Source organism: Triticum urartu, chromosome 3A (genome assembly GCF_056163025.1).
Source record: "Triticum urartu cultivar PI428250 chromosome 3A, HENAU_Tu73, whole genome shotgun sequence".
NCBI lineage: Eukaryota > Viridiplantae > Streptophyta > Magnoliopsida > Poales > Poaceae > Triticum > Triticum urartu.
In genome coordinates this window covers 713,934,147-713,946,940 of record NC_141875.1, presented here as the reverse complement: position 1 = coordinate 713,946,940, position 12,794 = coordinate 713,934,147, and the positions used below count along the sequence as shown (strand labels likewise).

Genomic DNA, 12,794 nt, shown 5'->3' with positions numbered 1-12,794 from the left:
ACATAGTATAAATTTGTTATGCTAAATGTTTATATTATTTTTTATAAACTTGGTCAAACTTTACGAAGTTTGACTTTAGTCAACTCTAATATACAGAGTAAATAAAAACGGAGGAAGTACTAGAAATAATTGTGGTTCAATATAATTTGCATCTTCATATCACCATCCTGATAGATTGGAGCGGATTTGGAGGTGTGGGGGTGTCTTTGGAGCGAATTTTTCTTTTTTACTCCAGCTAGCCATGGGCAAGTGTATTTAGGGATCGAGAGGGGCTGGAGTAAAAATTATCCTCCTCTAAAGCTTTTGAGGATCCGTTAGGTGCTGGTTAGAGGAGGAAAAGCGAATTTATCCTCTAACGCTTGTAGGATGATCGTACGGTTAACACCATGGACGTGAGAGCCTACAGCAAAGACCATGAAGAGTCGTTGCGTGAATGCGGAGAGAGTGGCAGTGCGTAAAGGAGTTGCAACGATCAAATATAGGGTTGAAGGAAGCACCGCTAGAATTACGGTGAGCAGAGACAAAGCCATGTGCCATGCCCTCCTCGAGTCGAAAGGGAGAGTTCAAACTTCCAAATTGTTTGTAATCCACGCTCAGCCGATCCACAAGCTAGAGGACTCGGTTTTCCGCTAATTAACGGTGCAAAATTTCTTTTTTTTAACACAGAACAGATGCAAGCGCTCATATATACGTGCATACACTCTTCTTTATGAATGCACACACGCACACCCTAGCACCTCCGAAAGACTGAGCTGACGTATCATCTTTAGATTTTACAAAGTCATTATAGGCGGCTCGTAGTCGATGGAAATGTATCTTTCCACTGAACGCGCATTGCCGGTAATCCTGGAATAAATCCAGAATAAATACAATCACCTGGATTTGGACCCTGGTGGGCTGGAGATACCACTGTCCTCCTAACTATCCAATCATAGGTTGGTTCGCACCGAGCAATTCTTTTACGTATGCTTAATCAATGGATGGGCAAACCTTTAACCTTCGTTAGGAAAAATAAAACAGGCAGGAGCACTTTAGAAATGTTGAGCGCCCTCGGTGTTTGGTAAATCTCGGTCACCTAAAAAATGAAAGAAGTCCACGTAACCCTCTGAGGTTTCTTGAAACGGACAATTTACCCCCCGAAGTTTAAAACCGGCTAAATAACCCCCTGATCTTTCCCAAACCAGGTGAATCATCCCCTCACATCTACTAGACTTGTTTTTCAAGCGGTTTTGGTGACTGGGCAGATTGCAGGTGCCAGGTCGGCACGGTTCCTGTCCTCCTCCGATCCTTCTGCCATTGCACGTCGCGCCCAAACCACTCGTCGACCTCATGATAGCACCAACAAGCAGCCGGCCACGAGGGAGCCAAGCCCAGCATAGTACAAGGAGTACCTTGTGTCGCATGATGTGCTACTGTTGCGCCCACTCTGCGTGACCCCTCGCCTTTGTACTCTCGTTGAACCCGGCGGAATGGCTTCTCGAGCTCCGTCCTCATCCGTAAAAAAATTGGTGCATCAATCGGATGGCAAATTGGCAAGGCCCCTGGCTCCTAAAAGCAAGCACACGCAACTGAACCGTCGTCGCCTTAGTCGCCTCGGCAGCCCTCGCTGACCGCGTTCGCTTTGTCCTCAAGTCGACAGTAGCTCGCACCTGCACCACATACCGAGTTCGCGCCCATGCCACCTGCGGCTGGGGCTGCCGCCGGCAGCTGGCGACGTCCACCATTTTAGAGCTAATCACGATTAGAATAGTCATGTCTAGCTTGTACATGGTGGCACATACTTGATGTGTGTACGTGTGTGCTTGTCCAGGAGAGAATCGATTCAACAACAGCAGTATGTATGTACGTGTGTATTGTCTCCGGCGGAGCTTGAGTTCACGTGCCATCGGGGACCTCGTGCCTACCTCCTCAAGTGCACGCGGCTCACCAGCTCCTCGTGCTTCCGGCGCTCGTGCCCTGCTCGTCACCGTCGTAGACGACCTCCACTGTCCGCCTCGGAGAGCATGAGTATGACTGTACCAGCCACTGGTCACGTGGGAAGCAACAGGAGCGCTATGGCGCAGACAGCCATAAGGATCTCTCAAACCTTGGGCGCATGCACTAGGCAGGAGAGCAGGTTCAAGGACGTTGGCCTGCCTGGTCGAGGGGTTGCCTTTTGATGCAAGACGCTGCTGGCTTCGTGCAGGCTGCACGACCTGGAGCTGGGAAGGCTCACCGCGCGCCAAGAAGATCACAAAGTTAGAAGTGTGAGACTCGGCGAGCTACATGTCGATGTCCTGTGCCATGAGTGGTACCACACTGGTTCGTGCTCGGAGTAGTATGGTCGAGGCCAGGTGCATGTCGGGAACGAGGAGCACCTCACCACGTCATCAAAACCACCTACATAACCACTCTAACCAGGGTTAGGGGGTGATTAACATGGTTTGGAAAAGTTCAGGGGGTTAGTTACCCGGTTTTAGACTTCAAGGGGTAAATTGGCCGGTTCATGAAACCTCGGGGGGTTATGTGGACTTCTTTCACCTAAAAATCACGCAGTGGAGTATAACTAGCAAAGGATCTCCCGGACAAGTTTTATACCCAAAAACAAGGCAGCGACTGCAGTTTCGGTCATGTGGGGCGATTTGGTCCAACGGAAACAAATATGTTCATGAAGAGGGCGAAGTATCAGGTGAAAATGACTATTTGGTGAAAATCTGAAAATTTCTATCGTGAACTGTTGGATCAGGAGCGGACGTCATGGATCACAGGTGAGAGTCCTAACAAAACACTTAAACGCACATTAGCAGATAACCCCCCTCTATATTAATCTTGAGGTGAACAGGGCTCGACCCTTCGTGAGATCCTGAGATTTGTTTCTTCGATCGTCTTGAGCGCTGCCGGCGCGTAACCACTGCCCTCAGCCGGCCACGGCTGGCCCTCCGACCGTCGGGATGGGCCTTTCATCCATCGCAATTCTCCCTCTGCCAACCGCGCCTCGTGCCATGGCTGCCCTTCCATCGACAGTGATGGGGCCTTCGTCGGCTGCGTGTCGCCCTCCATTGGACTTGGCTCACCCTCTTGTAGCCGGGACTCATCCTTAGGAGTACTTGTCACCGCTGCCCCTCACAATTTTGAACCCTGACGTGCCACTGCCTCTTCATAGTCATATACAGGTAATCCAGTACATCAAATGGACAAGCATCGTAATTCACTAGATGCTTACCTAGAATGACGAGTAGGATACACTGATAAGACAATGTTTTTGTACGCAAATTGGTTGTCACTATCTTCAGCATCATGAGAAAGCTTTGGCTGCTACAAAAGACATACATTATTTTCACCGTTTTTGTCAAGCATAGAAATTCTTTTTTAGAAAAAAGATCACAAGCTACGCAATAGAAAGTCATAGGTCAACCAGTGTACAGAGCATGTATATTTACTATACGGAACATGGATATTTGGCGATTGTTGTTGTTCCTCAATTGATAAGAACTAATCATGCGATGTTGCATTATAGATGGAGCATGAACCTGAGCATGTCAACAATGGAGGGACCCATGATATGGAAATTCTGCCTCCTCCGATCAATTTGGAAACTTTGGTACATGAAAAAAGAGAGCTACAAGTGGCCTATTTTATGTGAGTACCATTATCACCATAATTTCACTCAAATCTCTCTAATAATCATTGACTTATATGACTACTGGGTGTTTGTAGGTATGGCATTCGAGACTATGGAAGATGTCGAGAAGTTTTACAAGGCATATGCACACAATGTTGGGTTTTCAATCAGAATTGAACAAAAAAGGGTTGTAGATAATGTGGTGGTCTGAGGCGATTTCTTTGTGGCAAAGTTGGTTTCCGAACAAATGAGGAGGAACACAAGGACTTGAAGGGAGAGAAGCGAAGAAAACATGCAAGAAAGTTAACTAGATGTGCTTGTGAGGCCATGCATGATAACTGTCAAGCATATGCAAGATGGCAAATATTGTCTTTGGATACTTCCTTTTGTTTACCTTTAGAGAAATTCAATTTTCCCTTCTAGAGAGACACAAATAGTTATTTATCTTGTGAAAGATCTGTAAGTTTTCACTGGTTTATGCACAATGTCTGCACTGAATTGTATCTTTTGTAATATGATCAGTATTTTTTCTTGTTGTTGTTAAGGTTGAGCACATAAGAATATCCTCGGATTTTGGTTCATCTCAGTATGTACTTGGGATTTTGGTTCATATCCAATGCGTATGTTGGTGCAGAACAACAACTTCATGTGTTGGATAAATTTTAAGAATGAATATTATAGTTCTTCCGGGAGCTGTACTGCTGTTACTTCTAGATGTGAATATCATAGTTCTTCTGAGAGATGTCTAGTTACTCTTCTGAGAGGAATAACTTGAAGTTGTTGCCAATTTTGTAGCCTGGGTATGCCTTGAATAACGTCTTTGTTAGATGAAGCTTGTTCCACAACTAGCACAACAATGCTAGCTGCTAGTAGGTCCTTTGCAGACTGAAATCCACCCGAACAAATCTTTCAATTATTATATATTGAATGACTGAGAAACCTGACTTTTTTTTCTTCCCATTTCAATTATCTTCAACTGAATTCATATTAAGGGCCAGTATGAATGGATTGCCCAAGATAACTCACATTGAGTGACTAGAAAAGGGCTGGAACAGAACTTCGCTTTTCTGTTTGGTCAATCACTGATTTAAAATAGCCCAGCTCAGGAAATTTATTCAACTAAATTCATACATCCAAAGATTACAGATTGCATGCCAATGCAACTTCAGAATTTGGACTACATAAGCAAGCTTACAGGCTTCACCAAAAAATACAACATTCAGATACAACTTCTGAACTAATACTAAGAAGCAAGCATTGGGCTGTAGAATCAGACAACAGGACATAATAAGTTTTGGGTCTATGTCACCGCTGCTTGAGGGCATCACGACGGCCATCATGCCACCGTTGTGCGGGGAAGCCTCGTGGCGACCGGGTCGCCGTAGCATGAGGGGTAGCTGCGCGGCCGTAGCATCACCCGAGGCATCGAGCACCGTCATGTGTGGGCGGAGCTCCGGCGGCCGAGTCACCTGTGTGTGAGGCAGCGCCCTGACCACTAGTCGCCGTCGCCCGAAGCGTCGACGCACCGTCGCAGATGCGGGAGGGGTGGCCACCCGGCCATCGAGCCGCCCTCACCTGGAGAGAGCGCCGCGCCGTCGAGTCGCCATGGTGCGGGCGTGCGGCTAGGTTATGGAGGCGGTCAATTTTCTCATACGGGGTAACCAAATCCTGGAGTAGTTGAATAGAGAGAGGGGGTTATCTGCTAATGTGCGTTTAAGTGGATTGTTAGGACTCCCACCTGTGATCCATGACGTCCGCTCCTGATCCAACAGTTCACGATAGAAATTTCTAGATTTTCACCGAATAGTCATTTTCACCTGATATTTCGCCCATGAAGAGAGCTAATTGATGAGCTCATTTTAGCTCTGGATTTCCGACTCCAGGGAGTCCGAAGGACCAGTTTATAGGAGAAAGGTGGAAACCTGCAGAGCAGGGATGGACGCAAATTAATGTTGACGGAGCCATCTCAGTAGACCATGGAGTTACTCATTGCTGGGACGGGTGCAATTGCTAGGGACGCACCAGGAGTTCAAGCTACAACATGTGGAGAGAAGTAAATGTCGCTGCCCATATGTGAGTGCAATGGCAGCGTGTAAGGTACAGTAGATGCTAGCTTGTTTGGTTTCGATGTTATCCCTGAATTTCTGTTTGACGTTGTACAGTCAGATGCAAATCCGCCAAACACTTGAATAAATTACCTTGATGGCGGGTACCAAAAAAGAATATAACTAGTCCTGAAATTGCACCATATGATGCATACAAATTCGGTGAAAAATATATCTGACAGAAAAAAAACTTGGGTGAAATATAGTATAGGCGCAGGCGAGTACTAGACGCAGGTGCGCCGGCCTAAAGTTGGGCCGGTCACACCCTGAACGTCCGATACGCTGCATCATAGCCGTCTGATCAGGGGATCCCTTCTTCCTCAACTCCCTCTTTTCCTGGCTTTGTCCCCAAATCACGTGAGCGCGTGCAGGACAAAAATGAGACGCCGTCGCTCGTTGGATCGCCGCCACTCACAGTGGCGAGGCCGCACGTCGTCTCCCGCAACGGTGCTCGCCAAGGAACCTCCCCTGCTCTCAATTTATGTTGCAGATCCCGTTGTCGATTGGTTGCAACTTCCCCCTCGACCAGTGGCAACTCCTGCCGTCGATGCTCTATGGTTGTAGCACTTCGGTGCGTCTCCCCCGCCCTCGCGGTCTGCATGAGTTTTCATGAATAACGGCCAACAGTCACACCATGAAACGGATGTAACAAAAGAACATGTTGGTCGTAGCAAAAAGCAACGGCGGTTGCAACAAAAACACTGTCGGAGTCGCAGCTCATCATGAATGGACGTAGCAAATAAAATTGCCAGTCATAGCAAAAATTGACGACAATTGCAGCAAAATCATCATCATCGCCGTGAATGGCTGTAGCAAAATAATTCACCGGATGTAACAAAAATCCACGATGGTTGCAACAAAAGAAAAATCATCACCACCGTAGCGGGGCCGCAACTCGGCCATGGATGAATGTAGCAAAAAATTCCCGCCGGTTGTAGAAAAATCCGACGGCATTGGCAGGAAAAAATCGTCGTTTCCGTTTGGTTGCAGTTCACTGCCAGAGTAGCAAAACATAAAACAGCGACGAAACCAGTAGTCATTGGTTCCAGCAAAAAAGGTTTATCGGTTGTAGCATCCCTCATAACCGGATGTAGCGTCTCATGCGGCGGTTGCAGCAATCAATAAAGAAAAGGTGAAGCTTTGTAGAGGCACATCCACGGTGACCGACGTCCCCAGCGCGTCAAGGCCACCACAAAGATGACTCAAAAAAAGATGCCGCCCCCCGTGGCAGCGGTACAGGTGCGTCGTCTCCAGCACCGGCGTACATCCCTCGTCGTCTTGGACGGAATCAGGCTGGCGCGTGCTCAGGAGGAGAAGGCGATGGCGTGGGAGGGAAGACGACCGATGGAAGTGTGGTGGAGGTTCACGTGCGAAGCGATTGGGTTTGACCCCTTTCGGAACGCACGCACGGCCGTGTGATCCTGTGGGATTCAACGCCGGACCGCCTGTCGGCTATAAACGTTTCCCGTATGCAGGCGCAAGTATTTAGGGAAAATGCTCACATTCTAAAAAGTGACGGGAGATGTTGGCTTGGGAGCGCGACCGAGACTTGAGGAATTTCCGGACGACCGATAAAACAAAACGAGTATATACTATAGTAATAAAAAATAAAAAATAAAGAAAAAGGAAAGAAGTGAAGGTCGCCGTCGCTGCCAGGCTGCCACCGTGCGCTGTGCTGGCTGCGCAACGCGGATCGAAATAGCCGCCCGCCCGCACCCACGGGAAACTGCCGCTCGTTTGGCGTCTCTAGCCATCAAACAGCAACCCAAGCCCAAAGCCGGGGCCTCCGCCTCCGCGCGCCGTCGTCTCTTCCTTCCTTCCCCGCTCGCCGTCGCCGTCGCCGCAGCGGTACGTACGTACGCACGCACGCACGCACGCCGCCGCTCCCCGTCCCTCCTCGGCGGCGGGGGATCGGCCCTCGCTCTGGTGGTGGTGGGCGCGATCAGGGGTTCCGCTCCGCCCGATCTGGCCTGACGGCAGCGAGCGCCGATTGATTGATTGATTGATACATCGATGCCGTCCCTCATCTGACCCTTACTAGTTACTAGTACTAGTTCTGTACATGCTCTGTTTGTGTTCGGTCTTATTTTATCACTGTATTTTATCTATCGGGAGAGATCTGGATCCCACACCGCCCCCGTCGCTGTCCTTGTTAGAGCAAGCTAGAGCAAGCTGCCACTGCCACCCACCAAATCTCTCGCAAACCTGCAGAAATCATCTCTTCCACACATTTTTATTTTCTGCATGCATGCTGCGTTCATCCCAGGGTCGCTGACGCTTACGCGAAATTCATCTTGTGCTTCTGCAGATCGTCGACGACAATGTGGGGCTGGGGCAAACAGGAAAAGGCTCGTGACACCCGGTAAATTCCCCGGAAACCGAGAGAAATCATTCTTCACAACCATTTATTTTTTGTTTTTGCATAGTGCCGCGTCGATCCAGGGTTGCTGACGCGTAGGTGAAATCCCCGTGTGGTTCTGCAGATCGTCGTCGACAATGTGGGGCTGGGGCGAAGAGGAAGAGGAAGAGGAAGAGGCTCATGACGAGCATGCCACCCGGTAAATTTCTCGGAAACCGCGAGAAATCATTTTTCCCAACAATGTTTTTTTTTGGCATAGTGCGTTCACCCAGGGCCGCTGACGCGTAGGCGAAATTCCTGTTGTTCTGCAGGTCGTCGCCGACGATGTGGGATGAAGAGGAGGAGACTGATGACGAGCATGACACCCGGTAAATTTCTAGGAAACCGAGAGAAATCATTTTTATTTCTTGCACATTCCGTTGATCCACGGTTGCTGACGCTCACGCGGAATTCGTGTGGTTCTGCAGATCGCCGCCGACATCGTGGGACGAAAATACTGATGACGAGGACGTTCCTTCCGAGAGTTCCGAGGACGTTCCTTCTGGGAGTTCCGACGACGTTCCTTCCGGGAGCTCCGAGGAAGGGGAGCCCATGTACAATTACAGCACGGTGGATGAGGTGAGTCACAAGCAGACATTGTCCCAGTATGGTCACTCTGTTTCCTCATGCCTATCAAGTGTAGATACATTTCTCTGCTACTTATATGTACACTCTTTGCTCTGAATCCTACCGCTGTTTGTTGAGCATAAGTTACTTCAGCGAAAAGTCAGACAGAGGCGGTCACCCAGCTTATTCTAGTGTCCGCTTGGTTAAAACCTCAGCGTGTTGCTCAAATTCTGCGTCCCTGTTATTCAATCTTCGACGCGGTCTTCTTGATAAACGTTGCGAAATGTCATATCCTGGCAGGGTATAAAATGTTTTAACCTGTATGCTACATGCCCTAATCTGCATAACGTTAACTGTTTCTCCGAGCCACACATTTACCTTCTGTTTAAAATATTTTCAGCTACTTTATCTCCATTTTAAAATTGTAAGTAAATAAAATCGTATCCACATCATGTTGTCGTGCGCTTGCATTCTCTAGACATTTGGTACTAATTTGGATATATGAAGGTCATTACTGCACTGAGAGAAGCTGGGCTTGAATCATCAAATCTGATTTTTGGCATTGACTTCACCAAAAGCAACGATTGGTCAGGTAATGTTACTTCTGTATCACTGTCACCGTCAGATCTGCCGTTTTACCCAATAGGGTCCCTGTCGTTTAACTGAATAAGTATCCTGCTGGATTTCTGTAGGTAAGCATTCCTTCGGAGGAGAATCTCTGCATGCCATTAGCCGCACCCCAAATCCATATGAGCAAGCCATTTCTATTATTGGGCGAACACTATCACCTTTTGATGATGATAACTTGATACCATGCTTTGGATTTGGTGATGGTAAGTATTGGCTCACTGTGTTTTCCTTTTCTATTTTAACTTTCTTTCAAGGAAATTTTGTACTTCTTCTGTGACTTGATGAAATGTAATTCAAACCTGTAGTTTCTACATGTGATCATTCCGTCTTCAGCTTTTACGAAGATTACCGTCCTTGTTGTGGTTTTGAGGAGGTTCTGGACAGATACAAACAAATGATTCCATATTTGGAGCTTTCAGGTAATGAAGGCTTATTCCCCTTTTTTCATTCAGTAGAGATTCTGGGATTGTAAAACCATAACAAATCTGAGTTTTATCTGTCTCAGTAACTTTGACACTGGAGACAGTCTTTTTCTAATCGATGAACTGTTTTTACGACAAGTTATGTTTTTAGGTAGCCATATAGTGCTGTGCTCTGTTTCCTTGCTTCAACTTATTTGATGAAGTGCACGCCAGACCTGCTGACCCCTCCCTGCATTGATGGATAGCTAGCCGTACAGTTTTCTGTTTTTTGTTTCATTTATTCCAGGCCTCCTTTTGTTTAATTTTGTTGGCTTTTCCTTGCTTTGTGTTCATTTGGTCGCCTGTACAGGTTGCGTCATCTTATACTTCCTCCTAATACAAAATAACACACATTCTGTTGCTTATTTCAGAAAAAAAAACTTATTTGATAATGTTCCCAGATTACCCTAGGATAGCACACTGCAAATAGTTCTATGTAGTGCATCTTTAAGTTTCTGACATCACTTGTTGATAAGGTTTATATCCTTGCGATTGTTGCATCATGATTACACACATTATTTTGACAAAGACAAAAGCTATTTGCAGTATAACTCATGTATTGTGTTTTGACTGAATAATTTTGTATCTATGACCCCGTCTCTGTTTAGGGGCAGCTGAATACTTCACCAGCAATACTTAAATCTTTTGTTTCATCCATAATTTGGTTGAGCTGGTCACTGTAGGACCAACTTCTTTTGCACCTCTTATCTACGCGGCGATTTCAGTTGTTGAAAACAGTAACTACCAACATCATGTCCTCGTCATCATAGCTGATGGGCAGGTAATGTGTTCATTGTAGCAGTAAATTCTTCAATGGAACTTCATCCCTTTTGCGTGAGTCTCACTTGAGCAAAAGTTGCAGGCAACCACCTCAAATTCTTACAGCATCGTAAGTCCACAAGAAGAGGCAACTATACAAGCACTTATTGATGCTAGGTAAATGCAGTTCATCTATTGTTATTCGACTTGGTGTTGTTGTATTACTAACTAAAGCCTTTTTGTTTGCTAGCTTCTATCCTCTTTCAATTGTGATGGTGGGAGTGGGCGATGGACCATGGGATGAAATGCAGCCTGCTGATGAATGTATTCCTAGCAGGGCTTTTTACAATTTCCAGGTGATTTAACAATACTATTATGTTGCTTCAGTTCCAATTTTTTTTGTTGTGCCCCACACAGAAAAAAGTGCTGCCTTCAATGCTAATGATTCTAGCTGTGTTTCTTGGACTTGATGATGTGGGAAGGCTGATGATTCCAATAAGAAATAAAATAACACATTTTGTTGAGATTAATTTACTTTGTGCCGTTGCCTTCTGATTAGAAGAATTTCAGATTTGTGTTGCATTCATATATCTATTGATGCAGTTATAACCTTGTTGATAAACTACTGCAGTTTGTGAACTTTACTGACATCATGTCAACAAGCAAGGATATGGAGAAGAAGGAGGCTGCATTTGCCTTTGCAGCTCTGATGGAAATACCCACTCAATACAAAGCGGCCCAAGGCCTCCTACCTCCAGAGTACTCGCTCTTCTTCATTCTTGGCGTCCCTGCATTAGTTATCCTTGGCATCCTTGTCATATTCTCATTTGCCGGCGTCATACTTATTGTCTTATCCTAAACTAATCTCTCAGGTGGCACGAAGAAATGGCTGACCCTTGGATGATCCTTCCGCCACCAATTGAAGTCCTTGAACGTGATGATGCTGTTGCAGCTACCTATGCTCCAGCCGCAATCTTCCAGTTAACCGACGTTGGCAATGACGCTTTGGATGAACAGGTTGGTACCTTCAGGCTAGTAGTAAGTCCGCACCATATTCATTTTTTTTTACAGTCATGGCCTCTTATTAGACTCTGTTTTTGTAAAACTTGTAGGTATGCCCCATCTGCTTAAGGAATCCGAAGGACATGGCTTTCCAGTGCGGTCATCTGGTAAGCCTCTCTAGCGCCGGACAAACTCGACTTGTGAACTTACAATGAAACCCCGACTTTACTATGAACAAACACGGCTAAATTCAGATACAATGAAGTAGTAGCTCTTTTCTTGGATGAGTGCCTGATCTAACCTCCTTTGCCCTTCTTTTTCTGTCCGAAGACATGCAGGGAATGCGGCCCAACATTATCGACCTGCCCCGTGTGCCGTGTCCCGATCACGCATGAGGCTCTTCTCGTAAGGAGGGCGCGGCCTTCTGAAGCGGAGGATCCGCCGTTCCATCCAATTTGGTATCAGGAGTAATTAAGGAGCAAGAGGTTGGAAAGACAATCCGGTCAAAAAAAAGGTTGAAAAGACAAAGATACATGAATAGAACTTTACTTTATATATGTCCGGAACCAACTATGTTTCAGACTTCCAGTGACCTGTTGATTGCACCGTTTATTACTGTCATCATGTACAAAGTTGCAGTGGTAGTTAACTGTGTTTTTTCTGGTAAAACCTGAATGGAATACCAGCAATTGTGTTACAGTATGATCTGCATGACTCTTATCTTCATACCGCCGACCTGATACTTCCACCATTAAGGATGCAAAGCGGGCAACCCGCGAAGCATTCTTGTGTGTTTGCACAAAGTCAACCTAGTGTAATCCCTCCCTTGCCATTCGCATAAGGTTGACTTTCAGCATGCTCACATTCGGGTTCCGCTTGCGTAGCTACTTGCCACGTAGCATACTATTGTTTCTTATGAAAAATCATGGAAGACGAACGGACTGGTAATACAACAGACTACCGAAAGGCTAAAATTTGACATCGGAATTTTAGGCATGTCAAATCGAACATTTTTCATGGCAATTTATATTGGCGCCAAGATGGCAAATTTAGTTCGAAGCACGGTATTTTTTGACAAAAATATGAACTAAGGCAGATTTGTCATGCTCAACTAAACTTGTCATCCTCGACGAACACAACTTGCCATGAAAAACGTTTGTTTTACCATGCCTAAAAATCCGACTTTCACTGGATATACCGGTCCAAAAAATATGGGTTGCAGAACTAGGGTTGTCAATTCACTAAAGACTATTATTGACACATAGTCAGTG

At 46.2% G+C, this 12,794-nt stretch overlaps 1 protein-coding gene across 2 annotated transcripts; it reads left to right on the top strand.

Annotated features, from left to right (window-relative positions):
* Nucleotides 1–7,394: 7,394 nt before the first annotated feature.
* LOC125546175 (E3 ubiquitin-protein ligase RGLG3-like) lies at nt 7,395–12,228 on the top strand. 2 transcript variants are annotated; one of them, XM_048710344.2, is made up of 15 exons: nt 7,395–7,554; nt 8,015–8,068; nt 8,190–8,264; nt 8,377–8,433; nt 8,533–8,683; nt 9,179–9,263; nt 9,364–9,504; nt 9,607–9,720; nt 10,446–10,543; nt 10,625–10,698; nt 10,772–10,877; nt 11,153–11,280; nt 11,394–11,538; nt 11,634–11,690; nt 11,854–12,228. In XM_048710344.2, the coding sequence occupies exons 2-15, from the start codon at nt 8,028–8,030 to the stop codon at nt 11,992–11,994; spliced, it is 1,413 nt and encodes a 470-aa protein (XP_048566301.2). In that variant the 5' UTR covers nt 7,395–7,554; nt 8,015–8,027; the 3' UTR covers nt 11,995–12,228. The 2 variants fall into 2 exon arrangements, with proteins under 2 accessions (XP_048566301.2, XP_048566302.2); XM_048710345.2 differs by lacking the exon at nt 7,395–7,554 and adding an exon at nt 7,587–7,753.
* The last annotated feature ends 566 nt before the right edge of the window (nt 12,229–12,794 follow it).